Source organism: Paramormyrops kingsleyae, chromosome 8 (assembly GCF_048594095.1).
Source record: "Paramormyrops kingsleyae isolate MSU_618 chromosome 8, PKINGS_0.4, whole genome shotgun sequence".
NCBI lineage: Eukaryota > Metazoa > Chordata > Actinopteri > Osteoglossiformes > Mormyridae > Paramormyrops > Paramormyrops kingsleyae.
This window is the reverse complement of record NC_132804.1, coordinates 11,098,408-11,125,869: the sequence shown is the minus strand read 5'-3', so window position 1 is coordinate 11,125,869 and position 27,462 is coordinate 11,098,408. Positions and strand designations below refer to the sequence as shown.

Sequence of the window (27,462 nt, the reverse complement as noted above, 5' to 3'; positions counted from 1 at the left end):
TTTCAGTTCTTACACTCTTCGTGGTAAAAAGGCACGGATATTGATATTAGTCGCTACATGTAGCCTAAAACAAAAAAAAATATACCCATATTACATATTGATACATATGGTTTATAATGACTGGATACTAGAACATAAAGATATTTTCTAGGATATGCTTAATATATTCGTTAGAAACAACCGTATCGCGTCATATTTAACTGCTAAATAAGCTCTGTGCTTGGGTCACCAACAACCACAGACAGAAGGTCCAGGACCGGTGGGCTATATTGCAGAACTGAAGGTTAAGTGAAATATAACTCATTCATTTGAATTACACGTAGTGTAGCAAAAATAGCTTTATTTGAATAAACATTTTACAGGCCCAAAATAAAACACGCTATTGATTTCTTTTACGATACACACATTACAAACCGGAACGCACACAGGCAAGAGATTTTTAAAAGAAGGGAAGAAAAGCATGCAATGAAGCAAACATTTAGACTGGCATTCACACAGACACACAGCATGGATCCCGGAAACCTTTCCAAACCACAAATAACTGAAATGTTGCGGAAGCTTTACTATGCTTAAATGATCGACATTATTAGTCACAAACAGTTCTTTAAGATGTATGGGGGGGGGGGAGAAATAATCCTGAAAAATATAATCGGCTATGTATTGGATATGCCTATTTTTCTGTCGCGGAGATCCGGGGAAAGTTTGTGTTAAGATTAATACATTAAAAAAAAAAAAAACATGTGCAAGTGAAATTATAGTATATATTTCTTATATATATAATGCATATGTCTTCACATCATTAACGCAAAACTATACGCAACCATAATGAATCATTGCAATGACAAAGCAACAGGACTGGACTGTTGTTAAAATCGGCCCTGGACTTTTGCCCATACAAGTTCACCACACATACATACAATCCGACAATAAAACATGCTGATCTGCTCGCACACGTCGATTTTCTCCTTTTTTGGGGGGGCGGGCCGACAAATCTCGCTCACTTAAAAGACTTGTACAAAAATAACTTTTTCTTCATCCGGCACTGACCGTTCAGGAAAGTCTTTACCGTAAATAAAAGGTACATGTAAATGTTTCCTTGGTTGTTGTAGGCTTGCTTCTTACAACCACGCATCTGGTAAAAAGGACAAATACGTGTTCACATCCAGTTGCATCATCCAGGCTTTCCCGCTTGGGACCAATAAAGTGCATCTACTTATCTGTTTAAAGCCATGTTCCACTCTACAGCGTGTCCCTTAGGGCGCACAGGAATCATCTCAGAAAGACGAAAATTTTCCTAGAAAATAGGAACAAATTGTGTCTCATGCCTCGACACCACAGTGCTAGATACGCCGTGTTTATCATCTAAATAGACTGATATTCATTTTCAGTTACACAAAACGTGTTTTGATTGAACCCATGTGTGGACAATCTGCCTAATTTGCTCCATTATCAGCATGGTGAATTACAGGGGGGTCACGTGCATTCAAGGACGTAGAAAGTACTTTTGAGCTCCCACGCAAAATGTCACTTTGAGCCCCCTGTGTGTGGGCCTGGAGAAACATACCCCCCCCCTCCCCCCCGAACGATGCCCCTGGTGCCCTCTTCAAAAATGTTGTAATTAAAAGCACTTGGGTGTTAACTGGCTATGGTTAAACTATTTAGATTACAAACAAAGGGGACCACTGGAAATGTACTGAATTGCAAACTTTCAGTAGGATCCTTATTAGCGTCTGGACCTGAGGCTTTCCTAAAGGGCGGGGGCAAAGACATCTTTTATGAGAGATCTAATGACGGAAGTGCTCATTTTACCCTGAATCTGAGTCACACAAGCTAGTTTAAAGTTACCTGAGACTTAACTGAAATAAAACTAGTAAAAGTGTGACTGGAATCTCACCTTAGTTCGTGAAACAGTTTAAACTAATCTGGCTATAGGCAGCCATAACAGATCTAATTCATTACACATAGTGTATTTACACTAATTACAAGATTTACATACAGGAAAAATTCAATTGATAGGTGTTGAGATTAAACAATTTCCTATGTCCGCCAAGGCTAACGTCCAAAAAGCAGTTTGTACTTCCTAAAACTCAAAGGAGAAAAAAACTCTCTTGGTGATTATATTGGTTTATGTAATTTGTAAAAACACTTCATTACGAAGTCTCCCAACAACCAGGTCAAATCCAAAACAAACAAAGCTGTATCAACAGTTCTCTACCTAAAGTCTTTAAACCTCACTGTCTTGCCTTTTTGGCAAGATGACCAGAATATGAGTTCTTTAGGCTGCTCTCTGTTGAGGCATCGATATTAACTGCTTTAGTTAATTTGTTGTGGTCTTAGTCATCCTCATCCCCACATGGAGCCGACAAGGGAGCTGAAAATCCAAGACTGGCCACGTTTCTGTACTGTTTGTACTGGGAGACTGGCAAGCCCATGTGCCTGTAGAGATGAGCGACGCAGTTACCCTACATTATGGGGATTTACGGGCTGTTTAGAAACCCCCTCTCAGATCCCGTGTCTACCAGCAGAGAGAAGGGAGGTCCTGGGAGCAGGGAATTATGGGTACCTCTGTGCAAATAACGAGGCCGTAGTAGAAACCGATGTGCACAGAAAGTAAACAAAACAAAAATCAATGAGTCACCTTTAACAGCAGCACAGTTACAATACAATTATCAGCTGAATTCAATGTAGTCAAATCAGTGATAAAATCAGAAGTATTAATTTTGATTTTTAAAGGGCAAATTTTATTAAAATATAAAATATCCCCTCTTTCTGCATAAGTACAAACATAAGTACAAAAACCCATCACAAAGAATAAAGGAACAGGGGGTCAAACGGATTTAGATTGACATCAGTGTCTAGTTTGGCTCAAACCTGAGTCAGCATGTGTATGCATGCAGACACTTGGGCATTTAAGACCTCGAGCCTACAGGGAACCCACAGGAGATAATGAGGAGGACAGGCTGAGCTTCCTGCAGTCTCCTTACTGCACTGGCGCTACCGCAGCACACTTCCTGCACCGCTCAGTGTTCTGCGGCACCAGGAAGTCGCAAGTGGCTGCGCGCTCACAGGGCAATGGCCCAGGGCGGGGCAGCACGCTGGACAGTGGAAAGCCCTGACACACTGCCAGTTCCTCCAGGTCCAGGAGAAGGGACACTATGTCGCTCACAGATGCCATGCGGGCCGGCCGGCCGTCGTACACAGGGTGGGTGGGCAGCAGCGGCTGGCCCTGCACGCTGAGCTGGTAACCGAGGCCGAGTTCGATATGCAGTACCGTGTCCGCCATGGCCGACACCTTGGAGCACTGAAACAGCTGCAGCTGCGGGCCCTCGGTCATCAGCGCCACCCAGTGGATGGGCAACATGGATTCGTGCAGCTTCGCCAGCAGCTGCCGCAGCTCACGGTCCGGGGACAGGTATTCAGTCCCTGGCTGGATGGGGCCCGCCAGGCTGAATATCTGCGTGATCTGCAGGGGTGTTAGAGCCAATTGGCATGGAGCCAGGGATTCAGGAAGGCCATCAGCGGCCAGTCCGCATGATCTCACCTTGGGCGTGAGCTCCGGGGCATTCACGGGACAGACGACATCCTGGAGCCCGGCACCTTCCTCGGGCCCCGTGCTCCCCATGGCGACCCGCCCCTCAGGGATCCGCACAGGCGCCGTGCAGAGCCCCAGCGGCTCAGCAGCGCCTCCCAGAGGGAGGGGGGCAGACGAGCAGCTGCCATTGGCCAGCCTGTCAGCGAGGCCGTTCTCAGTCCTTGCCTCAGACCTGCTGCTTTTCGCCCCACCATCAGTCTGCCGAGAGACATCAGTACAGATAAGGACACGACTGGGGGCCAGAGCTGGATATACCCATCAAAGAGGGCTACCATACAAACCATCTGTTGAAGCCTGGCTTCAAAGGCTAGGTGACAGCGGACAGAGCAGCGATTAACAGTGAGGTGTTTGCAAATTCCCTGACCTGGGAGGTACCCTTTCCAAAACTGCACCCTCAAGTAACGCCCCAACGGGTGTTGCTGTGTCAATACACTTGCAGTCGGGGTCAAACTTTCCCCCCATTTCATATAGTCCCATTCATAGGACACTGGAAATTGACCTAAGGCCACCCCTAGGGGGAGCCACCATAGGTTATGGCATAGGTACGCATCCTCGAACATAGGAGGGGAAATCAACGCCGCCCTCACCTGGACGGGCAGCTGGCAGAAATCGACACTTCCCTCCTTCTCGCCGTTGGTGGGGTTGACCTACAAGGAGGCAGAGGGATTAAGCACTGGTATTCAGTAAGACACCCTTCTCTCCAGACCAACATGAAGAGTTACTCACCTGATACAGCAGGGAAGTGACCCTGTCATCATCCATTGTCTCCAGCCCGTAACACTCCAGCCTGAACGCCTCGTCACTGTCCTCCTCCTCGTCAGTGCCCCGCGGCTCTTCCAGAAACACCGAGCTCTTCTCCATGCCGCTGGTGCAGGGGGGGTATTTGTAGTACGTTCTCCGCCTGCCTAGTTCTGACCAGCCCTCTGCGGGAGGGAACTCCAGCCCGTCCATCTGAAAGGGCAGCAGGTGTCTCTGTCCGAGGGACACGCCGGCATCATGAGTACCACATCCAGGACACGTTACGACTTTTACAAGGCAAATATGATTAGAATGGTTTTCCACTAGCGACACAAAACTGACGCATTCCTTAGCAGATCTGGGTGCAGCCATTTCTCAGGTGACACACAAACTCAGTTGCTTTAAAACAGAGCAAAAGCACCAGTGGTTAAACAGAGTGTCACCCTGAGAGGAGGCAGGAATGGCTGACTCACCATGGCCTGCCTCTGGCACTGCCTCAGCCGGCACTTCTGCCTCTTCTTATTGCTGCCCCCGAACTTGGGCTTGTCTATGCAGAAGTCGCAGGTGCCGCAGTCGGTGGTGTGCAGGCAGGCACTGCACATGCCGCAGGCCCTCCGGCTGCGTCTCTTTGGTCCGCCCTGCAGGGGGCAACACGGCCGAGCACTGAAATCAGCGATGAACTCCGACCTATGCCATCTGTCCGTCCCTGGGCGGTTCTCCTGAGAAAACTCCTCAGCGCGCAAGAGACTTTGTCCTGATCGACACATGGGGACAGCAGACAGTAAAATGTGCAATATCACAGCGACACTCATACCTCCAAGTCATCGTCATCATCCAAGAGGAAGAACTCTTCCGATCCAGTGTACTGGAGAATGGAAACGGGACATAGTGACTCTCTCATAACTTCAGACCTTCACACACACACACACACACACACACACACGCCATTCTTCATTCATTTCCCTGTAGGTCCGCCGTTATGGTGACTCATGTTTCTGTGTCTTGTAGGATCATATATACACTTACAGTTTTGAGGTAAGCTTGATGTTTTTATTTATTTCACCTATCTAAAAAACATTCATCCCGAAGTGCAACATACCTTTGTCCAGCACTAACTCAGCACCAAAAATCAGACCATTTAGAATGTCTTTTTTTTTTACTGTAAACATACACATTTCTCAAAAACCAATTTTCAGAGGTATCGTTAAACCATACCTGTCAAGTTTTGGATTTGAAAATAAGGGAAATTTTCCGGCACCCACCGCGAACCATCCCACCCCCCCAACCAAGCTCCAGTATCCCTTACATTTTAAGACAGGTGTACAAGAAATCTAAAATAACCACTTGTCATTTACATTTTATTTTCATTACACATTTTCTTTTAATTTCCCATGTTCACTCGTGTGGCTCTCTGGCATTCACTAATGACTTATTATACAGATTTGTTGCAGACTTTGTATCCTTGTTCAAGTCGTCACAGAAGGTGAAAGTAACGTTGTTTTTGGCACACAGCATTGCCATTTTAACCTCCGCATTTATGACCTGGTTAATGTTGTAAATGACCTGCAGACTACTGCAGGTGGCAGTTCTCACGAGGCTACTGACAGTTCAGTTTGGAGAGGCAGAGGAATTTTTTTTAAATGATATTAGAATACGGGAGATTTACGGGAAAATACTAATATGGGAGGACGGCGGGAAAGAGGGGTAAAATACGCTAGCTTCCCGGCCAAAACGGGGGACTTGACAGCTATGCGTTAAACCTTTATAAAGATTATAAACCTTTCTGGCTTTATAAAAGACTTCTCAGCTCTGGAGCTTGTAAACACAGGTGTTGGCTACACCTTGGTGAGCAAAGCATTCAGAAATTTCATATGGTTTGATTACTAAAGTGTCAGTACTTTGAAGTCTCACTCCCCCCTCCCCCCAGAGTCAGCGGCCTACACAATGAACACCTGTAATAGTTTACATACTGTCAATGTTCCGTCATTCTGCAATGTCATTGTTACTACCCCGCCCACACCCATCAGTTTGGAAAGTCAGTGTGAATTGTAAGAAAAGAAGAGACAGAAGCCTTTTTGCCGTTTATAAAACACACCATGGAGTAAATGTTCATTAATAAAAAGTGTGATCACATTACTGGAATAATACAAAACAATAAGTGAATAATAGAACGATCAATTATAAGTCCTGATCAGAATGCCAAACTTCAAAACAGTTTCTGTCTGGTTGAAGGCAGATGTCACAAGCTTTGCACTTCCAAGGGGTTTTGTATATATAATAATAATTCACAAAATATTACTCATATTTTACTGCTGAACTGGGGCACATTTCCCAAAATCTCCCGTCGGCAACTTGGGTAACTGGACCCGTTGTTGCATGGTTCCAAATATGCACGTTGCCAACACAAATAGCAACGATGATTTTGAGAAACGTGCCCCCGGCTGTTTCTGCACCGCAACTTTGCTCCTTCCATTTTTGAATGAAGAGTGAACACGCAAGGTCCATCATTTATGTCAATTATACAAGTATTTTTAATACGAAAGTTAATTTTATGTCAAATGTCTTATTACCAGCAAATCCAATCCATACTATTTTAAGCTATTGTACAAGTATTTTGAGAAACACAAGCTAAACAACCTGAAAACGATTGCTTTGTAGTCTCATACTTTCAGGAAAATCTCAAAGATAGTGAGATCCACTAAAAGAATAAGTGCCTGTTACCAACTGTTTGCATATATTTTCCTTCTTTTTAAAGTGTTTATAGTAGTGATCAAAATTAGATTTTGTAATTTACAAAGTTACAGCTAATCTGAATTTGCAGTTTTCCATGAATTGAATGGATGTATCTTTTCCCCACCACAAAATAAAAAGTTGAAGCTCGACATAAACAAGACGACATGGGAGTTTTCACGCATCTTTCTTGACCTAGTAACAACCGTGGGATTATCGGATCATTATTAGCGCTGCTTCATGACTCAGACACTTGAGTCAGGGACTTGTTTTTATTCCCCTTACAAAGCTCTAAAAATATATTTAGTTTCTACCGATATATCTGAAAAGTACACCGTTCAAGGTTTCTGGTGGTGCTTTTTACATTTCTATGACAAAAACTTGCCGAGAGTTTTTAAACGGTTAGGCGATATTTCCGTTTTATCCCGCAAGCAGCATCGCCAACTGCAGAGAGTTATCAAATGAGACACGGAGGAAATTCACCTCACTGACTGTTTGCCTGCTTGCTGAAGCCCCGGCGTAGTCATCCATCATAGGGGCCTCCAGACTCTGCAAGCATCACATCGGGCTCAGATTATGATTGGCCGGTACCACATTACATCACGGTGTGATGGTCATTTAACCGGAGACCCTCCGCAGCCCCAGGCAGTACCTTGCGAATGGGGCACAAGCACTTCCGGTGCCGGCACCGGATGGGTTTCCGAGAATCGGGGTTGAGAAACCCGTTCTTGCAGCTGGCACAGTTCCCACAATCCTCTGTGACCAGGCAAGCACGACACTGACCGCAGGGCAGCCACTGGGAGGGAGGAAACAGATGGTGGTATTGAAATGACTTCTCCTAAATACTGTGGGTCTGCGGTTCCGGGGCTGGTTCTGAGTGAACACCCGGCTGGCCTTAGCTTTGACAGCTTAGCAGACTGGGTGACAAGAAAAAGTAATGTCACCTTTAAGAGAGCAAAAAGATTTGCCGTTAATCACAGGCCGGCAGCCTCCCACTGCTGATCTTCAAGCAGAGCATGTGCATACACAGGGGGTGTGCTTACCTTCCTGAAGATGATGTTTCTACGCTCAACTGGCTTCTTCTCAGCTGGAAGGAGACACACACATACACAGTCCAACAAAACTAATCTAATTCATCAAACCAGATAATTAATTCAGCAGGACGGATTTGAAGACGGCTTTTTTGCACACATGTTCAGATTCATCAGTTTATCTTTACAACATGGTGTTTGATGTTAATGTCAGTTTTTAGTGAGACGCTGAAACGGCGAGTGTGACGGTCCGTGACGTACACCTGCACTTATGGCATGTCCCTGGCTGCAGTGGTGGCCCGTCCCCCCCTGTGAGCAGATCACCGCATCGGGAGCAGCTGCTAAAAGAGAGCAGATCACACCTAACCGTCATGCCGGATGCTCGCCAGCTGGGGGGCGGGGGGGGTGGGGGCAGCTACTCACCTAGCTGTGTTCCCAGGCACATCTGTGGATAGACAGAGCTCCACGGAGGACGACGGCGACCCGGAACTCAGCTCGCCATCTCCCTCAGGGGTGGAGGGTAGGCTTAGGGGGGCCAGTGAGGGATCGGGTTCCGACCAATTGATAGGGCAGACGCGGAAGCCAACGGGCAGCATGCCGGCAGGGCGGTGGGTGCGCGAGGCGACACCGCTCTCCTGCTGGGACCTGCTCAGCGGCAGGGGAGACCTAGGGGCAGCTCTCTGGAGGGCAAGGGTCGCCTCGGGGGTGTAGGAATGGTCCTGACGGCCCCCCCGCTCAGGGGAGACGCTGCGCTCGGAAGAATTACCACCACCAGTCGACGGAGATCGGTCCTTTTTCGGACGCTGCAGGAGAAAGTCAAAGAACAACTAAGGAGTTTGTGTCATGCAAGCATGCCGTGGGTGACCAGCTCCTCAAATGAAACCACTCGCACGCAGCATACAGATGGAACCGCACTGATCACATCAAGTTAATCTGAGACACATAAAGTGCAACAGGATCCCCCTCCCCCCCCCCACAACAGAAACGACCACGGCATGCAATTCAGCACCACACCACAGAGGTACATCGACAAACGGCCCTCTACTCGGTGGTCCTCACCCCCCGTTTCTTGACACACTTTGCCACCCTGTCCACGAACAGCCCCGATTTGAAGTCAAAGGACGACAGGTCCATGGTCCCGGCCAGGTGTCGGATCATCTCGATCTTGCTGCGCAGGCGGTCGCCGCTGGGGCTGTAGATGTCAGACACGAGGGGTGACAATGAGGCAAAAACAGCCCCCACAGGCATTAATATTTAACTTAATTTATCTGACGCTTTAATCACAAAGCAACTGAGGGTAGAGGGATAAGAACATAAGAACATAAGAAATTTACAAACAAGAGGAGGCCATTCGGCCCATCAAGCTCGTTTGGGGAGAACTTAGCTAATAGCTCAGAGTTGTTAAAATCTTATCTAGCTCTGATTTAAAGGAACCCAGGGTTTTAGCTTCCACTACAATAGCAGGAAGACTATTCCATACTCTGACTACACGCTGTGTAAAGAAGTGCTTCCTCAAATTTGTTTTAAAATGTTCTCCCGCTAATTTCCACTTATGGCCACGAGTTCTAGTATTTAGACTAATATTGAAATAGTCATTTGGCTGAACAGCATCCAGACCCGTTAGAATCTTATAGACCTGAATCATATCCCCCCTTAGTCTCCTTTGCTCAAGGCTGAACAGATTCAGTTCCGTTAACCTCTCCTCGTAAGACATTCCTCTAAGACCAGGAATCATTCTCGTAGCTCTTCGTTGCACCTTTTCTAAGGCAGCAATGTCCTTCTTGAGGTATGGTGACCAAACCTGCACACAGTATTCTAGGTGGGGTCTTACCAAGGAATTATATAAGTGTAACATCACCTCCCTTGACTTAAACTCCACACATCTAGAGATATAACCCAACATTCTGTTCGCCTTTTTTATTGCTTCCCCACATTGGCGAGAGTGGGACATGGAAGCATCAACATACATACCGAGATCTTTCTCGTAATCAGCTACCTTTATTTCAGTGGAACCCATAAAATATCTGTACTGTATATTTCTGCTCCCTGCATGGATTACCTTACATTTATCTTTGTTAAATTTCATCTGCCAGGTATCAGCCCATTCGCTAATTAAATCCAGGATGGGTTACAATTAATGTGTGCTCCCTGGGATTTGAACCCATGACCTTTACATTATTAGTGTAATGCCCTACTTGAGCTACATGGAATGCCCACATCACTACCTCATGTAATAAGTGTCGGTCCTGCCCACGGTGAAGCCCGACCGACGAAAGACCTCCTTGCGCTTCCAGCCCCGTCCCAGTATGGGCCAGTCTTCCCATTCATCGTCGATAACTCTCTTCTTCCTCCTGTGCCTGGACCTGCTGGACATGCACAGGGGTTTTAACGAGGCGAGGACAGGAAGGACAGGGACTTTGGCCGAGAGGTGACCTACTTGCCGTTACTCCTGCGCTTCCCCAGGAAGTTGCGCTCGCTGTCAGCCAAACTCCCACTATGCTCGCTCTCCCCGGCCAAGCTGCCCATTTCCACATCCCCTTTGCCGTTCTGACACGCAGCCCTCGGAAGCAGATCCAGCTGCCAGCCCTGCCGGTCGTCCCCGTTGCCGTTGCCGTCGTCATCGTCATCATCGTCCTCCTCCAAAGGTTCCAGCCAGTCACCTGGGGGCTCATTCATCTTGTCCTGGGCCTCCATCTCTGAACACACCCTCTCCTCACCTTTTCCCACAGCACCTCCATCCACAGCACTGACCAAAGGCCTCTCCACTCCTGCTGATAATACTAGACCTTTTGTCCCATTGCTCCAGGTCTCCACCTCCCCTGCTCCATCCTTATTTCTGTTCCCCCTTTGGCTATCAGGGTCTGAGTTGCTCGGTGGTTCCTTGCTCATCTCCCAGGACCCACATGAAAGCCACTGCCCCAACAGCCACACGCGTACTCAAAGGCATGGAGGCCAGAGGCACGCTTTCTTACTGCTGCCCCCTTGTGGTTTCCCAGAAAACAAGCAACTGACAAATACCAGCCCTTGTGGGGGATTTGACTTTGATTAACCCTTCACTTTGCACCCACTCAAGGCAGTGCGAAGATTTGATTTTCCATTTAGGAAGAAGTTCCTACATCAGTCATTCCATATCAAGTTTCACACAGAATTATTCTTTCTGTTCCTTGATTCTTCCGAGAAAATGAAAATTCCCCACCTGACAAGATAACAGTGAACAACAACAACAATCAGTCTCTCAAACAGAGAAGCCAGTTAAGCCAGTTCCAGAAGATGCAACTCAGAATGGAATTTTTCAAGTTTTATTAACCTACTTAATTAATTTACTTTTGTGTTTTAAGAAAAAAGAAAATAAATTCTGCATTTTGGGATAGTGCATTCAATAAGAATGTATTAAAAATAACATACGCAAATGAGAGTGAACACCCATGCCACAGGTCTTCAGTCTACTGTGTTAGGGGAAGGGACACCCTTCTGTGGGAAAATAAAAAGAACCATTAGAAGGATCCACGAGACTAAGGAACAAACTTATTCAATAAAAAGCACAGGTTTACTCCAAGTCTGGGGTGATGTTACACCACAAGTACTGTTGCTGTTTTACTGATAACAGCACACTTGTAACTAAGAACTCCTACATTGACAGAGCTCTGGCACGTTTATCAGTAGATGGACACCTCAAGTGAAACCATAAAAAGACAGGGTGGACGCAGGTTCAAGCATTCAGCGTGGGTTTGTTCTTCTGTTCCAAGTAATTATGTGGTCTTTGGGAGTGTTTAAGTCAAACCCCCTCAAGAGTGGGGGCACCCCAGTTAGAACAGATTCCATATGAGTGAAGGTACCCAGCTCAACAGAGTTTATTAGAGGTAACAGGGGTAGAACTAAATTTGGAGGTGATAGTCTGAAATCCCCAGCCCCATGCAGAAAATGTTTGAAATTAGACTATGGTGTGACAAGATCAGATAAGCAGGCTGACCTCTATGGTTAAGCTATCATGCCCACAGAGACACAAGCAAAACGACTGAACAGAGCTTCAAGTGAACCACCCATGTCTAAACTGTCCATATCATGCTGGGCTCTTTGGAGCTCTTCTCAGTACAGGGGGGTTTGCAGAGCATCCCATAACGCTGAAATCCCAATGAGATTATTGCTGCTAGAAATTGTCAGAGTATGAGATATTGTCAACACAATCTTCAGCAAACAGTACCAACGTGTTTCAGTTTTTCACTCTTATCAGTCAAGTGCAGTGGTAGGACCTAGCGAATACCCATTAGATTTTTTTTGTTTTACTGCACCTTAAAGGGGTATGGGTGATTTGTTATACTGAAATTCTCAAGCCTTGTGGGGTACTGATATATAACAGGGAGAAGGTGAAACAGGATTCTTGTGGGCATTAAACTGAAATAGCACGTTTTACAAACATGTTTCGACAAAAACCAGTTCCAACTCATTTTCAGAGGAAAAACAAACCGGTTTTGTCAGTCTTACTTAGCAAACGACAGCAAAAGCCGTAATGGCGTAGATATATTGCGACTTCCGCGCAAAACGTAGGTGTAACACGTTGCTCCTCCGAATTCAGGGACTGGCATATAAATGAAACACCGCAGAACAAGTGTCCTTGTGTAAACAGCCGGGAACACGACTTATTTCGGAGCCTGAAGTTAAATTTACACCCTGAAAATAGTAATGAGGGTCCTGCTTCCGAACAGCAAGCTTATCTCCTAACCAGACCAGTGAGTGGACACAACCCAGTGATCCAGGTTCAAAAACACTAACATTCTGAAGAGAATGTATCATAAATATGTCACCAGGAATAATCACGGAGATGGTGCAATGGATTCCTTTATCTACTTCCAAACGGAGACAAGAGAAACAGGCACATTGAGAAGCGACGGCCATAGACTTGAGAAACCCTGTACACGGAACTGAGAACAGACTGATCAAGAGACACAAAACGCGTCTCTCGGCGAGCGCGGAAACTCTTGCCGCGCGCCCCAAACACGAAGCCACCCAGCTTCCCAGCACACTCTCAGCAACAGGGCGACGAAAACGGGTTAGCTCTGACGCTATCCAACACTGCTTCTGCACCACCTACCCCCAAACAGCACCAAGAGCTGCCTGGCTCACAGTGAGAATGCTAACTAGCCAGTCAAAGCATGTGCCTTTTAAACCGTTCGCTACACAGATCGCCCCTAGAGCTGGGCAGCGCGCCGGCCGTCGTATCCGAATCGCCGTGGGTTGACTTACAAGCATGCAGAGTCGCAAAGGCGGAAGGGGTCATAAACGCGCATCGCGTTGAGTCAAATCCGCATTTAACTCTCGGTAGGACATGAAATTACTCACGGAGCAGGAAACGAGCTCCTAGCAATGAGCATGCGCGGAACACACGGCCAAGCGGAAGATCCTTGTCATGTGACGGGGAGCGATCGATTCGAAGGCTGCATGTGCTAGGAAGTGCTTGTATTCGTACGAGACAATTCCCGCTAATTTATTTGTTCAACTGCGGTTAGTGATGTGTTCCAGTGTAACACTCCTAAACATAACAAATTTACAAACGACAGGAGGCCATTCGGCCCATCAAGCTCGTTTGGGGAGAACTCGACTAATAGCTCAGAGTTTTTAAAATCTTATCTAGCTCTGATTTAAAGGAACCAACTTAACGTATGCTACTGTGATGCCTGTAAGAAATTGCCAGGTTTTACACGTTGTCTGATGTATTTTGAACCTAATATCCTGCCTAATATCAACTTTAAATTTGATGGGGATAAGTCGGTATGTAGGGTCTGTGCAATACTGGTCAAAGCACATGTGGTACCCTAGGCAAGCTTCACCTACCCCCCCCCCGACAACGTGAAATCGGCGGCTCTCAGAAGATGGCCCCCTAGGTGACCGCCTATGTCCCTATTGTTTTTATTGGCACTGGTTTGACCGGCACTGGAACGGTGTTGTCTGATTCACTGTAAATTCTAAATCTAAAAGGCACAGCAACAAGTTAAAACGGCTCACGAAAATCTGCGGTTTGCTCAAAAAAAGAATACAGAAGAATCACATGCTCTCTTTCCATCAAGGATCTATGCACGTTTGGAAGTGTCACTATAAAGAAAAAGAACATTTAAACATGCGACATATATTAAGGGCCAGTTAAGATCCTTTTTGGAGACGTCAAGTGACTAACATTTATATATTGTCTGCGAATAATGTTTCGACTCTAACAACGAAACGTTATTTCTGGGCTTATATAAAGTCTGTCGCCTACCCAGCTGCGCGTTGCTTTTTCCCCTCACCTCTTCCTAATACTCCGCCCAAATCACATGCCCAACCTGGTACGGCAGCATTTGCTAATGGCTGCAGCGCGACACTTTCCTGTGGACCGGATGCGTGGTGTTAGCCAAAGGAAATGACGTACCCAAACCGTAAATCGTGTTGATGTTTCGGAAGGGACTGTTTCGTTTGTTTCCGTGCAACGGCATACCGACAGAGAAGGACCAAATTGAATAAGTTACTTATTAAAACTTATTTAAACAATACGTATACCTCAATCTAATTAGGTGTGAAAGTGGAACTGTGTACCGTTTGCCTGTAATTAGAGGCCTAAACTGTTAACTATGACAATTCTGCCGAAGAAGCCGAGCTCTTCGGTCGGCACGTCGGATCACCCCGATGAGGCGGACCGTCGAACGTGTTCTGACTCCCATCAGCGGGGAGGCCGGGCAGGGGTTAGGACCAGAACATCTCCGCCGTCCTGGTCCTACCAAACCGTGCCTCCCTCTAACCCCCGACCCCAGCAGGCCTCTCCCCAGCCGGTTGGAGCAGGGTCGCCAACGAGGGCTGGTGACTCTAGTGGCAGCAGCGGGGTGGCAGGTGTCGTTGGGGGACTGTCCGGCAGCGGAGGGCCTGGAGGTTGCTGCTCCGGACCCGGGCTCAGCAAAAGACGGAGACAGGCTGTCTGTCCGACCGGCATTTCCACCGTTGGAGTGGCTGGACCTACTGTGGGTAGTGGAGGTCCTGACACGGAGGAGGGGGCAGGCAACAACAGCGAGGACGAGTACGAAAACGCCTCCAGGCTACAAAGTATTGACCCCACAGCAGCCGAACAGGTAGCTGAAGCATGCAGATGACCCTTCTTAATGCATCATGAAGGCTTCCTGCTCTCACCCGTAGTCGCTAGTTTAAATAAACCGGGCAGAGTGTAGTAATTTGTCACTAACAATAATAGATCCCAGTGTCATTACGTGAAAGGTTTTTGGGCAAGAGACTGCCCCATGGGTCGTATGGTGGGTATTAATTTAATGTCTTTTTGGGGAAAATGACGCCTCATACCTTTTGTATTCCCCGCCTTGCACTGACGGCCGCTCCATGGTGATTGAGGTAGAGAATTGCCGGTGTTTCGGTGCCCCTCTTTGCGCCACTGGGCGTGTTGTTAGACCTTCACTCAAACTTCTGGCTGTCTTTCAGATCTTCCATAAAGTTGAAAAACGCTGTTTTTAGAGCGCCGTTTTTCTACTTGCAGCAGGAGCGATGGTTTGAGAAAACACTGCGTGAAAAGAAAGGGTTTATCATCAAGAAGATGAAAGAGGACGGAGCCTGTCTGTTCCGAGCCGTCGGTGAGTGTGCCTGTACCGTTTCTGCGGCTTCAACCTGGTTTAAAATGAGTTAGCGTGGTGTGCAGTAATAGATCAATCTTCTGTTTAACTCCTAGTTTGTGAAAATGGGACTGATTTTCAGTCTGACCTGAAAATGCCCAGTGATTTGAGGGTAAATTCTCAACTCAGTGCTCAGAGTTAACATTTTCCCAGTGTTTCAAACTTGACTATAACACTTAATTTCACTAAACTCTGTAAATTCCCTGCCTGTTATTAAAATACCCTTTGTAGCTGTCTTTCTTTTCTTGGCACAGCATGGAAGCCAAGTCTTCTTTTTTTTGGGATTGTTGTTAAAATCAAGATAAATTTGGCGAGGTGTTCTTCAGAATTTTTATTTCTTTAATATTTGTATATCCCAACCACAGTAACAGTCTTTAATCAACAGCAGACCCCCATAAGGTGCCTGTTTTTGTCATTAATTCAACTGACAATGTTTTTCTTTTAAGCTGATCAAGTGTACGGGGACCAAGATGTGCACGATCTGGTCAGGAAACACTGTATGGACTACCTGGTGAGTCACTATAGGCAATAATGGTAGCATTTACAGAAAATGCTTTATACTGCATAATATATCCTGTATTATATGCGCTCTGTGGAGTGAGCTAAATGGTAATCTTTCCCCCGCAGCAATGCTGTCATTTGTTGGTAACCCCGGGTTGCTTGTTCCTTGGTGCTTTGCAGCAGATTTTTTTTCCATACTGTCCTGAAAACGTCGGTCACTTGTTAAAAAAAAAACCATGCCGTCACACTGGTTTCAGCACATCGAGTCATATTAATAATTGATCCCCATGGGGGAATTCTCTTTACACCTCCCTCAGCTTGCTTTCTGTAGGTGAGAGCAAGCTGGCCGCAAAGGGCAGCCACCCATAGCGGTGCCCAGGGAGCTGGGGGTTAAGGGCCTTGCTCAAGGAGCCGCAGACGTGGCAAGGCTGGGCTCAAACCAGTGACCCTCTGATCACAGGCACAGGGACTTAGCCCACTGAGCCACACCCTTCCTTATGATAATTATAATTATGGGTTTGCATAGTGAAATTTGACTAGCCAGTGTAAAATTACCATCTTAAGTATTCAAGTTCAGAAACGTGTAAAAAAAAAAAAAAAAAAAATCCATCTTCCATGATTGTTTATCTAGTTTAGGGACATGGAGACTCTGGAGTGTATCCCGGGTCCGTTATCATGAAAACATGAGATACATGTATTAAATCTCTAAATGAAGCGTACAGAATGTTGTTTGAAGAATGGCGTTCCCAGAGTAGGTTGTAAAAATCATCCAATAAATTTATAATTAAATTTAACGTGCTTCGATTTCAGGTGAAAAATGCAGACTATTTCTCGCGCTTTGTGACAGAAGACTTCACTACCTACATCAACCGGAAACGGAAAAGCGACTGTCATGGCAACCATGTTGAGATGCAGGCAATGGCAGAAATGTACAACCGACCAGTAGAAGTTTACCAGTATGGGACAGGTGATTAGGTGACACTTTTTATGACAAGGAAATCGCTAGTCATGTGTCCTAAAGTAATATTAGTGTCAAATGTCATTCATTTTCTTGTTGCTCCCCCTCTTTAAATTTCTAGAGCCAATCAACACATTCCATAGCTTTCATCAGAACAATGATGAGCCAATCAGAGTTAGCTACCACCGTGCTAGTCACTACAACTCAGTGGTGAACCCTGCCAAGGCCACCATAGGTGTGGGCCTTGGGCTGCCGGCCTTCAAGCCTGGAGTGAGTACATTTACTTGTTTAGCATAAACTTTTATTCAGAGCAATGTACAGTGGAGGAAGCAGGGTCAGCCAGTCCCTGGAGCAATCAAAGTTAAGGGCTTTGCTCAAGGGTGAAATCACTCTGCCAACTGTTCAAGTCCAGAAAGTACAAATCCAGACCAAGGCTATGTTTCAACCAACCAGTGGAGTACACTGTGTCTCTGACTCTATACTCAAATGGTTGGATGAAACAAAATCTTGGTCTGGATTTGTACTTTCTGGACCTGAAGTTTCTGCCTCTGAATTTGATTCAAATTTGGATTTTTTTTCACGAGTTCTAACCCTCAAAGCCACACACTGCCCAGGATGGTTCCACCCTTTCCTCACTTCGATGATTTGTGTCACCCGTATCCTAACTCTGAGTGGTTGCCCCTCACTGTCCCTGGTAGTACGCAGATCAGTCCTTGATGAAGAGCGCCATCCGGTGCTCTGAGGACTCCTGGATAGAGCAACAGATGCTGGAGGACAAAAAGAGGGCTACGGACTGGGAGGCCACCAATGAGGCCATAGAGGAGCAGGTGGCACGGGAGTCCTATCTGCAGTGGCTTCGGGACCAGGAGAGACGCTCGCGGCAGGTGTGTCATGGAAGACACCCTGCGGGCAGCACCGGTGACTCCAGATTACGGGATTATTCAAACAATTCCGAGAAATACTTATTTATCTTGCTCTGTCTTGTGCGTGTCTCAGCCCCAGAAAGCCAGCGCCACCTGCAGCTCGGCAACGGCAGCCGCATGCGGCGGAGCCGAAGAGCGGAGTGGGAGGTGCCTCCACCGGCACAGCTCAGACCTCTCGCCTGAGAGCCCGAGCTCCGTCCGTCCTCATACATCTGCAGAGCTGCCCCCCCAGGCAGGGCCGGGCCTTGTTCTTTCTAATCCTTCCTCTCCCTGTGCGCCAGGTTAGTGGGTGGATGCTGATGAGGGAGGGTGGCGGTGGGAGGCTTATGACTCCCAGTCTGACTTTGACTCTGTGTGTAGCTCTTGGTCCCTTAACGAACTGCACGTGATGATGCTCCTGGTTCTTCTCCAGGTCCTAGCAACCAGTCCTCTGAGGGACCAGACAGATCCAAGTCCCCTTCCCTAGTGACTCTGTACCCCACGTTGGGGTATCAAGCACTCATGAAGGAAATGTCACCCACGGTCTTTGGTAAGTTTATCTGGCAGCTAAAGAGAAATGGAATCCCTATGCCTGAACCTGTCGCTTACAATGACACATATTTGTTACACATCAAATAAAAACTTGTCTTACTCTCAGTTTCAGTTTAGTTTTGTGTCTGGTGTGACTGAATGTATGCAGCTGCATCGGAAACATAATGTTCTGTTCTTTCAGCATTTCGGATTACACCTGCCTAACAATGGATTTTCACCAATTGTTTGAAATCTAAACAAAGTGCCATTTCCCTCCCTTCCCCCTTATGGCAGTTGGTGTGTTTGTATTGTACAAGTAACTGGGTGTTGCTGTGCTTTTTCCTCCTTCGTGCCTTTAGGCCTAACCGACTGGGAGGACGATGCGATCCTGGCCTCCGTGCTGGCTGCGTCCCAGCAGGAGTACCTGGACAGCATGAAGAAGGGTGGGGCGCACAGCGGGGCCTCCCCAGACCTTAGCTGATGTTCTTTCCTCTCCTCTCCTCCGTCCCACCACAACATGCCTGTATGACTTTGTAATGCTCTGTAAAGTAGAAAACATTGTTTGGATGCATGTTCAAATAAAAACATCATCATACTGAAGAACTTACTTTTGTTTGTCTTCTTTTAAAATTTAAAACCTATATTTTGATTTTTTTGTGTTTCCGTTAGATTTTGTGTTTAAAAGAGAACTATAGCTGGTATTTATTATGATCAGTACCAATAGATTATGTACTCTGTATGGCTTCACACAGTAGTTGACGTTTGGTTTTGATTTTATTTTAACCTGGCAATGTGTCATGGCAGAAATTCAATTGTTAAGCACCTGTATGCTAAATCTATGATACATTTTGGATTTAATGTTATTTAAATTTACTTTCTCTTAGAATAATGAGTTTAGTTGTTGTTAATTGTCTGAGACCCCAACTGAAAAGCTTATTTTCTCACTTTTCAAAAACAACAAATACTTTTCGTCATAAAATATACATTAACATACATTTATGAAATAATTTAATATGGCGGATTTTTAAATTCTTTGCACTTGTACTTTCTCCGCGGATTATAGTTTCAGTATGATTTAAATGTTCTCGTTTTTGAGAGGTCCAGTTTGACCTTATGGAGCTTCCGTAGACCGCGCTAAAATTAAGCGGGTGGCCGGCGAACAGGATAGCCTGCGGTAGTTCTCTTACAAATGTATTTAAGATGTCTAAATGTTAAGAGTATCTAACTCTTGGCAGTAAAAGTTTGTTTTCAGTAACACTGCCCAGCGCTGTTACAGTGCCTGCTTTCATTAAGGAATGGAAGACGAATTCTCGAAGAGCCAGGTTGTTGACACGCCGACATACGATTTACTACATTTATAAGCATAAATATATCAACTGCCTTCTGCTTAATCATGTTTTATATACACAGACGTCCTCAGTCTTCTGCTGTAATATACTTCGGATGGTAGTTTTCCGTTCTAAATGTATTATTTCATAAATTACCTGTTGCATGTCGATGATACGTGACATGTTTATCTTTTTTATGTCTGGCTTTCATTCTGTGTTGTTTCTCGTTACATATGTATATTCAAGGTAATGCAAAAATATGAACTGTTCTATTCTTTTTTTCTGTAACTTGCTTCAGAGTGACCATAAACTTTCCTGTCCTGCTGTCTCACATTGGGATATGTGTGTGATGTTCCCATTTTCTTAAAACAAAAACAAAAGGTAACTGGCGTGTCTAATTCTCTTCCTTAGAGGCTGAAAGCCGCGGTTCATTTCACAGTCGGCCGTCTCTGTCAGGAGGTCGGGCAGGACTGCGACAAGGAGTTCAGCAAACAGGTTACCGCCGCCATCGCCGAAACCACCTTCAGACAGTGCGGTGAGTGCTCCTCCGGACGGGACCCCATCCCATTTCGGCATTCTGACTGGTCCATTATTGGTTCCATATAAAATTCCATATTATAAAGGTTTGGCACAATGCTGTAAATCATATTATTTTATTTGCTGTACCATTACAGATAACTTTGCCAAGGATCTGGAAGCTTTTGCGAGGTATTTTATTGAAGCAGTTTCTGTTTTGGTTAACAGTTCATATAAAGATAGACCATGTAAGGTTAATAAACTTAATTTTGCATTCTGACCTTGTACGGCCTCTCCAGGTAAATTGTTTATGGTTTTGTTGTGCTACAGACACGCAAAAAGGACCACAATCAACTCGGATGATGTCAAACTTATAGCCCGAAGGAGCTCAGCACTGGTGAGATATCTGTCCCGCAGCAGGCCGACACAATGGCCTGCTTCAAGTCTGGGATTTTGGTTTCCAGCCTGAATGTGTTTGCCACATTATTCCTAAAAGTTCTCCTGTACAAAGTGAATGCTTTATGCATAGGAGTTCTTTATAATGATTAGCATTTACCGGTGACATTTTACACACCTTGTTCCTGGTTGCAGTCCAGATGAGAATCTTAGTCCCAGTTTACAATGCAAATTGGTTGAAATCCTGTTAATATTGGGACTGTTTGGCCTCTCCACACTAAAGTCACATCACACGTTTAAACTACAGCAGTGATTTGAATGCAGACGTGCTGTTTATGTCCCTTCAGTCCAAGTACATCACAAAGAAGTGTGAGGATCTCATATCTGCTAATCAGGAGCAGAAGGAAAGGAAGAAACGAAAATCAGACAAGAAGAGGAGCAGCGAAGGGGAGCAGGCAGAGGCCAGGCCAGGAGATGATGATGCTGGTGAAGCAGAATGAAGTGGACGGTCTCAGAAGACCCCCCCCCCCCACACAAAGAGGATGTATGTCGTGAATCAGAAACAGCTACAATGCTAGTTTGAGATGTACACCAGTTCTCCTTAGGAAAAAGTTACCCAGTCTGAAAGAAGGAAAGGAAAATATGATGGGATGAAGGTTCATTAAAAAAGGCACAGGGAAGCTGTGTAGTTTGTGTTGGCTTATGACTGCTTTAGATCAGCAGGTGTTTTTACTTTTTTCATAAATAAAAATGTATAAAAGGCAGCTTTGAAACCATACAACTTCTTGCTTGGTTTGTCAGGTCTGTTAAAACAATCCATTACCCAGTGCCATATAACCTCTGAAACATAAGAGGAATGTCGATCAAACACAACTGCCCTACTATCATGAGTTTTTAAAGTCATAGCTACAGTTAGGTTAACATCCCTGAAGCTTAGTGCTAGTAAATGTTATGCAGTGTACACAAGTCACAAAAACCATCAAGACCTTTAAAATGGCAGGAAGATTGTCCTTAAAAAGCAACACTAATACAATAAAATGTGACTGATCCACTAGTGAGGCAGAGACCCCACTAAAATCCACACCACTAGATGGGCTGAGAGCCATATTTAGATGCTTGTAAAAAAAAGTTTATTAAATTGCAAAACCTTGCAATACATTACACTAGTGATCCTTTACGCACTGCAAGTGGTGCATCTAAAACAAGTCAGAACTACATGTTTGAATTAAAAAAAATACAATTCAAGGGGTTAAAATAAGACCAGAGGACGCATGACAAAAATTCAGACTGCAGATGGCATCACCTTCTGTGCCTTATATCCTGTGCAAAATACAATCTCAACAGGTGAACCCTTTGTGCAATTTCACATTCCAGTCAAAAGAGAGAAACCAAAACAACCTACAATAACTTGAATAAAAAAACAAGATGCAGATTGGCTTTAAATCAATACTTTACCACAAAAATAGTCATTGTGGGTTCACAAAATACTTCAATAAATTTTAGTCCCATTTTAAGTGACAGCAAAATATGCCAATAACAGTGTATTTAAACAAAAACATAAGAAAAACCACGTTACCCAGTAAATTTTGAACAGACGTAGAAATCAAATATATCCAAACATATTCCTGCTGAAAGATTCATTAAATTGCCATATCCTCTAAAAAATATCCAAGTTAAAGTTGGCTTCAAAAAGGAATTTGGACTAGAGTGGCCAGCCCCTCCCTCCGATTCTAAACTGTCCATTTGAATTTGAGGTATGTCCAGGGATTGCGTTATAAAAAGCAGAGAAGACCCCTTATTCAGGGAACGGCATCAAGCTTTATCCCCTCAGTTACTGATGTGACCATCGAAACTCCAACTTGGGTCTTCAGGCGTCTCTGGATTCAGGTGCCATCCCGGCGTAGCAGTATCCGAAGTGCCTAGATATGCGAATTAAATAAGGATTTGTGCATTTCAATTAAAAATCAAACTGTCAAAGAATAAAATAAAACAAAAAACAACATTAAAGACAAACGCCTATTCAAATTAACTTTATTTGAGAACGGCCTTTCGATTGACAGCTCATAGAAAAATGCAAACACACTTAACAAAACCAGTCTTTCTAAACACACCGACAAATGCCCAGTGAAAACACACCGAGCTCACATGGAGCACCCCCCCCCCCGCCCACACACACACGCACCTCCAAGCCAGGACAAACAATCACCGGCATCGAGTCACATGGTCACACAGATGGGCCAATGACAGGAAAGAAAAGCACACACGCCACAGCATTCACATCGTAATATAGCAAGGAAAGGTACACATATTCGTATTGCTAAACATTCCACTACATTGATTTCTATGTTTTTTTATGTTCAATCTTTAAACTAAGGGGTAGAGATCAGAGAAAGACTACATGGCAGGCATCTCCGGGGTAACAGCGTATCGAATGTCTTCACGATGGTCTCACACGCCATCCGGTGACCCCCGATCACACTCGCGCACCAAAAGCTACAAGTTCGTCCAAGCTCTCGCAGTCATTAGGTGCCGCTTCTCTCTGTCTCATCGCACAAACAGTCCTTTCCACACGTGCTTTGCATTTTCTTTCTTTCTCTCCTCTCGCCCCCGCTCTCCGTTCGTTCGCTCACTCTCACTCCCTGGCCACCACCAACCCATCCTCCAATCCCACTCATTCTTCGTCAACAGTTCAGGGGGAAAAAAAAAAAGGACTTGGGTTTGTTTGTTTTTTTTTTTTTCCATGAAAAAAAGTGGATAAAAAGGCAACACCCACCGTCTAAAACAGAATATGTAGAGTGAGGCAGCAGCGGCCTGTGATGACAAAGCATTTACACGTGCGAACTGGGGAACTGAAAGTGAGATCTCTCCAGCATTGCTGCCAACGAGGGACTTCTTCCCGGGAAATTGGAAAAGAGGTGGTGAACTGCAGGAGAGATTTCAATGAAGGCGATTTCCATAAAACTTTTAAAAAAAAAAAAAAAAAAAAAAAAAAAAGGAAAAAAAATGCAAACAAAACTAAACTCCAGACAAACCATCACTGGTTGAACTGGAAATTAACTCATGCATTTTCATATACTGATATATATATATATATATAAGCCGGTCATGGTCTAGTGTGCCAAAGAAGGTTTTTAACAAAAGTTAAATTTTAAAATAAAAGGAAAACCACTGTGGGAAGTAGCGTTGCAGTTCAGACTATTAGTAAACAGGTGATTTCAACCACTCTGACATCATATCATGTTCAGATTAACGCCAATGAGGATAAACATTCACTTTCCATTAAGGGGGGGGGGGGGGGGGGGGGGGGGGGAGACAGGCAGGAATCATTGAAATATCGACGATATTCAGAAATTAACCTCAGGGAATCTGGGACTCTTCAAATAACAAAAAGAAAAACATACTTACCATACAGCCTAGAACTAAACCTGGAAGGTCATGCTACATTCCCCAGCCCGAAGACTTTGACTCCATACTGGAGCCGAAGCCTGAGCTGAACCCGCTGCTGTTATTGCCAGAATTGGAGCCTGTGCCCCAGCCTAAGCTCCCAGAACCGGTGGTATAGCTGTTGCTGCCAGAACCGAAGGACTGGTTCTGGTCGCGGGTGGTACTAGTCTGGCCGGCAGGGGTGGAGCCCGACGCGGCGGACTGGCCCTGCTGGCTGGCCAGCATGCCCATCATCCCCCAGCTGCTCTGCAGAGCGGCCTGCGCCGCCGCCATCATGGCAGGGTTTAGGCTAAAGGCCCCGAAATTCACCCCACTGCCCATGTTGTTAGTGCTGTTCCCAAGCCCACTGCGGCTGTTCCCGAATCCCTGACCTCCAAAACCTCCGTTCCCAAATCGACCCCGGTCCATCATTTGCCTACTATTGTTATGCTTAGGCTCCGCGTTGGAGATGTGCACGCTGACCCCTTTGATGATCAGGTCCTCCCCGCACAGGGATTGGGCAACCTGTGAGCCAATAAGACAAGGTGACGATTAGGCACAGCTGTGGGACACTCCTATCGCGGTAAGTCCGTCGATAACAGGCTGGGTTACCTGGTCATCAGCAAAGGTGACGAAAGCAAAGGCCCGGAACGGCTTGGGTATGAAGACGTCAGTGACCTCGCCGTACTGCATGAAGAACTGCCGCAGCTCTTCAGCAGTCATGTCCTCCGTGCAGCGGCCAACGAACACCTTTCTGCTCCTCATGGGCTCATCAGGGCCTTGCTGTGATGGGGAAGAGAAATTTGGAAGTTACACATTATTTCTCCTCAACATTTCTGACAATCCATTTAGCAAACACAGGTCATTCATTAACGAGGTCCAAACCACAAGGAAAAGTGCTGTGGAACGAAAGTCACCTTGGAATTCGGAAGCTTGCAGTCACACCACCTCCCGTCGATCATGTGCCGCTGTGACATCACCTTCACCTGTGTCTCATAGTCCGCGAAGCGCACAAACCCGAACCCTTTGGAATTCCCGGTTTTCACATCCCGTTTCACCTAGAAAGAGATGCCCATTGATCAACACGTCCAGACCCAAGCTAATCTAGCTGTTAACATCATGCAGCCAGACCTTAAAACTTTTGATAATGCTACTCCCAAGCAGTTGTGTTTACATGCAGTGAATTCAATTTAATAATCCAAGAAGATTCTATTTTGATGCTGCCGTTTTAAAATCACAAAACACTGCAAGTTATGGAACTAACTTTATGGAAACTTTGTGACAGTTTTTCCTAACTAAATGGTATGTTCTTTTGCATCAATCTACTCACTTGCACCATAATGACTTCCCCAAAGGTGCTGAAGTACTCTTTCAGGTCCTGCTCGGACGTCTTCCACGGTAAGCCCAGGACGATAAGGTCCGACGTCTTCTGGTCGCCCCTCTTGATCTTCACCGCTGAGGATGCGTCGATCTCGTCCATCTTCCTCTTGTTATCTGCATAGCCAAAGACGTGTTTCCGACCACCCAAACACAACGCTAATCGCTCGATCGGCGCCCGCTTCTGCGACAAGATCGTCAAGAAAACCGTGCCACATTATAATGATTAGAATGTTCATAAACAGGCCCAGCACTGAAAGTGCGCGAATTTAACAATCACACTGCATCTGATGGCACTATCCAATGCATACCTTTAGGGTAGTTGACCACGTAGACCAGATTGCCCCAGCCGTTCTCGGGGGCGTGAAGGATGCCCTCCACCAGGCGCACGCCGCGCATGCACTGGGAAACCGGACTGCGGTAGCGCAGGCCGCACGCCCCGGGAAACTGCGCCGCCACGGTGGACAGCAGCACTGTGCCGTCGTCCTCAGAAGGGATCTCCATGGGCTCCTCGTTCTCATCCTCCGCAACACGAATGTACAGCTCGGCCATTTTCAAACGCAGCCGGTTCGGATCGCTTCTAATTACCTTGATTTCTTTTTAGCGGAAGGGAAAAAGACGCAACAAAAGAAAAAGCAAAACGAATATCTGAAAGTGTTTACCACTGCATGAGTCCCAAGTTTTTCTTAATTAGAATAAAATCCAGTTAATTAAAACGCGCGGCCATGTAAGGCCGACAACACGAAGCACGTTTTCGAAATGAATGGAAAGCACTTTTCCTTTGTGTCGCGTGCGCATATAAATATCAGTGGATAGCCTCTCCGGACCCAGCTTTGAAAATCAATCCCCCAAGCTATCACACTCGACTTTTAACTATGGTCCTCCCGTCAGATCAATCGAGCCGCTCCTCCACAATTAAAAAAAAAACACAGAGATAATCCGCCACAAGAACCTGATTCCCTTCTCCGCAAACTTCAACTCAAAATGGCCTCCCGTGTCATTGAGGGGAATTACGTCTTCGATGTGGGTTGGGCTCATTCCTCTCCTGAGCAAAACAATAAATTAGAAGACGTGGTTACAAAATTCCGACTAGTCAGACTGCTGTTCCACAGATATCACAATTTCCCTACAACACCCCCAATTTTCATCCCAAAATGTTTCATTCGAATTTCGATTGGGTTCGAGTCCATTCGATCAATCAAAAAATTAAACATTTTTCCTGCTCGCGCGATGGTATCGCCCAGTAAAAATAATCGATTAAACCTCCGATTAAATGGTATCTCCGATTAATTCTCTAAAGGGCCCCATGCCACATTATGACAAATAGTGTAATTTTTTCTTAAAAAGCGTATGTTAAGGGTGTATGAAAACATACAGAAGTACTGTGTACTCATATCCCGGAGCTGGGGTAATTTGTGTAATTTTTCTTGAGGGCGCTGTTACATAACTGCTTGCTTCGAGGTATATAATTATGCCTTAACAATTCTCCGCGATGTTTATTAAAACAACGGTAACTATTTTGTTCGTTTATACAACTAGACACTTTGTTTGATTTAGATTTTGCCCCTCATGAATTATTGACCTTGTTCATGTTTAAGCTCAGTAAGAAATAAGAACATTGTTACTTTTTTGAATGTCAAATTTGTAAAGAACACAATCTATGAAAATTTGTCCTTTAAACTGGTTATACTCATACTCCCTGACGTTTTCTTTGTCGACACCCCTCTGTGTTGTAATTGGCAGGTTTTATTGATTTTTAAATAGTAGCTGTATCATGAAATAGTAAACTGATTTTTGGGTGT

At 45.5% G+C, this 27,462-nt stretch overlaps 4 protein-coding genes across 15 annotated transcripts; 2 read left to right on the top strand and 2 right to left on the bottom strand.

Annotated features, from left to right (window-relative positions):
- Nucleotides 1-320: 320 nt before the first annotated feature.
- Nucleotides 321-14,451, bottom strand: mbd1b (methyl-CpG binding domain protein 1b). 9 transcript variants are annotated; one of them, XM_072715192.1, is made up of 16 exons: nucleotides 14,370-14,451; nucleotides 11,497-11,562; nucleotides 10,529-11,287; nucleotides 10,317-10,457; nucleotides 9,151-9,283; nucleotides 8,515-8,894; nucleotides 8,353-8,432; nucleotides 8,104-8,147; nucleotides 7,713-7,856; nucleotides 7,544-7,609; nucleotides 5,145-5,195; nucleotides 4,804-4,968; nucleotides 4,319-4,564; nucleotides 4,180-4,239; nucleotides 3,542-3,790; nucleotides 321-3,463 (listed from the first exon to the last, which is right to left on the bottom strand). In XM_072715192.1, exons 3-16 carry the CDS (start codon nucleotides 10,978-10,980, stop codon nucleotides 2,981-2,983), a joined length of 2,694 nt encoding a protein of 897 aa, XP_072571293.1. In that variant the 5' UTR covers nucleotides 10,981-11,287; nucleotides 11,497-11,562; nucleotides 14,370-14,451; the 3' UTR covers nucleotides 321-2,980. The 9 variants fall into 9 exon arrangements, with proteins under 9 accessions (XP_072571293.1, XP_072571292.1, XP_072571294.1 ...); XM_072715191.1 differs by having other exon boundaries at nucleotides 14,342-14,449; XM_072715193.1 differs by lacking the exon at nucleotides 14,370-14,451 and adding an exon at nucleotides 13,429-13,480.
- A 12-nt stretch (nucleotides 14,452-14,463) lies between these two features.
- On the top strand, nucleotides 14,464-19,223 carry LOC111857095 (OTU domain-containing protein 5-A-like). Of its 2 annotated transcripts, none has more exons than XM_023837603.2 (9): nucleotides 14,464-15,182; nucleotides 15,599-15,689; nucleotides 16,175-16,239; nucleotides 17,040-17,196; nucleotides 17,309-17,457; nucleotides 17,886-18,071; nucleotides 18,184-18,391; nucleotides 18,523-18,639; nucleotides 18,980-19,223. In XM_023837603.2, exons 1-9 carry the CDS (start codon nucleotides 14,691-14,693, stop codon nucleotides 19,099-19,101), a joined length of 1,587 nt encoding a protein of 528 aa, XP_023693371.1. In that variant the 5' UTR covers nucleotides 14,464-14,690; the 3' UTR covers nucleotides 19,102-19,223. The 2 variants fall into 2 exon arrangements, with proteins under 2 accessions (XP_023693371.1, XP_023693370.1); XM_023837602.2 differs by having other exon boundaries at nucleotides 15,596-15,689.
- A 109-nt stretch (nucleotides 19,224-19,332) lies between these two features.
- On the top strand, nucleotides 19,333-21,641 carry cenps (centromere protein S). The gene is made up of 5 exons (XM_023837547.2): nucleotides 19,333-19,942; nucleotides 20,360-20,483; nucleotides 20,623-20,656; nucleotides 20,795-20,861; nucleotides 21,208-21,641. The coding sequence occupies exons 1-5, from the start codon at nucleotides 19,916-19,918 to the stop codon at nucleotides 21,358-21,360; spliced, it is 405 nt and encodes a 134-aa protein (XP_023693315.1). The 5' UTR covers nucleotides 19,333-19,915; the 3' UTR covers nucleotides 21,361-21,641.
- A 326-nt stretch (nucleotides 21,642-21,967) lies between these two features.
- On the bottom strand, nucleotides 21,968-26,899 carry LOC111857063 (TAR DNA-binding protein 43-like). 3 transcript variants are annotated; one of them, XR_002841287.2, is made up of 7 exons: nucleotides 25,972-26,894; nucleotides 25,614-25,777; nucleotides 25,201-25,341; nucleotides 24,896-25,066; nucleotides 24,724-24,808; nucleotides 23,634-23,783; nucleotides 21,968-22,779 (listed from the first exon to the last, which is right to left on the bottom strand). XR_002841287.2 is itself a non-coding variant. In XM_072715199.1 (6 exons), exons 1-6 carry the CDS (start codon nucleotides 26,210-26,212, stop codon nucleotides 23,689-23,691), a joined length of 897 nt encoding a protein of 298 aa, XP_072571300.1. In that variant the 5' UTR covers nucleotides 26,213-26,895; the 3' UTR covers nucleotides 22,876-23,688. The 3 variants fall into 3 exon arrangements, 2 of the variants coding, with proteins under 2 accessions (XP_072571300.1, XP_023693314.1); XM_072715199.1 differs by lacking the exon at nucleotides 21,968-22,779 and having other exon boundaries at nucleotides 22,876-23,783; nucleotides 25,972-26,895; XM_023837546.2 differs by lacking the exon at nucleotides 21,968-22,779 and having other exon boundaries at nucleotides 22,876-24,808; nucleotides 25,972-26,899.
- Between the last annotated feature and the right edge of the window lie 563 nt (nucleotides 26,900-27,462).

Bases quoted from the DNA above. Each gene is read 5' to 3' on its own strand.
- mbd1b (XM_072715192.1), bottom strand. From the start codon at position 10,980: ATGAGCAAGGAACCACCGAGCAACTCAGACCCTGATAGCCAAAGGGGG. The intron at 8,433-8,514 runs GTGAGTAGCTGC...GCTCTCTTTTAG, and splicing joins GTGCCTGGGAACACAGCTAG to CAGCTGCTCCCGATGCGGTG. The intron at 3,791-4,179 runs GTGAGGGCGGCG...GTCTCTCGGCAG, and splicing joins TCTGCCAGCTGCCCGTCCAG to ACTGATGGTGGGGCGAAAAG.
- LOC111857095 (XM_023837602.2), top strand. From the start codon at position 14,691: ATGACAATTCTGCCGAAGAAGCCGAGCTCTTCGGTCGGCACGTCGGAT. The intron at 16,240-17,039 runs GTGAGTCACTAT...CTTCGATTTCAG, and splicing joins AACACTGTATGGACTACCTG to GTGAAAAATGCAGACTATTT. The intron at 18,072-18,183 runs GTGTGTCATGGA...TGCGTGTCTCAG, and splicing joins AGGAGAGACGCTCGCGGCAG to CCCCAGAAAGCCAGCGCCAC.
- cenps (XM_023837547.2), top strand. From the start codon at position 19,916: ATGGAAGACGAATTCTCGAAGAGCCAG. The intron at 20,484-20,622 runs GTGAGTGCTCCT...GTACCATTACAG, and splicing joins AACCACCTTCAGACAGTGCG to ATAACTTTGCCAAGGATCTG. The intron at 20,862-21,207 runs GTGAGATATCTG...ATGTCCCTTCAG, and splicing joins CCCGAAGGAGCTCAGCACTG to TCCAAGTACATCACAAAGAA.
- LOC111857063 (XM_023837546.2), bottom strand. From the start codon at position 26,212: ATGGCCGAGCTGTACATTCGTGTTGCGGAGGATGAGAACGAGGAGCCC. The intron at 25,342-25,613 runs GTGAGTAGATTG...ATCTCTTTCTAG, and splicing joins GGGAAGTCATTATGGTGCAA to GTGAAACGGGATGTGAAAAC. The intron at 25,067-25,200 runs GTGACTTTCGTT...TCCCCATCACAG, and splicing joins GCAAGCTTCCGAATTCCAAG to CAAGGCCCTGATGAGCCCAT.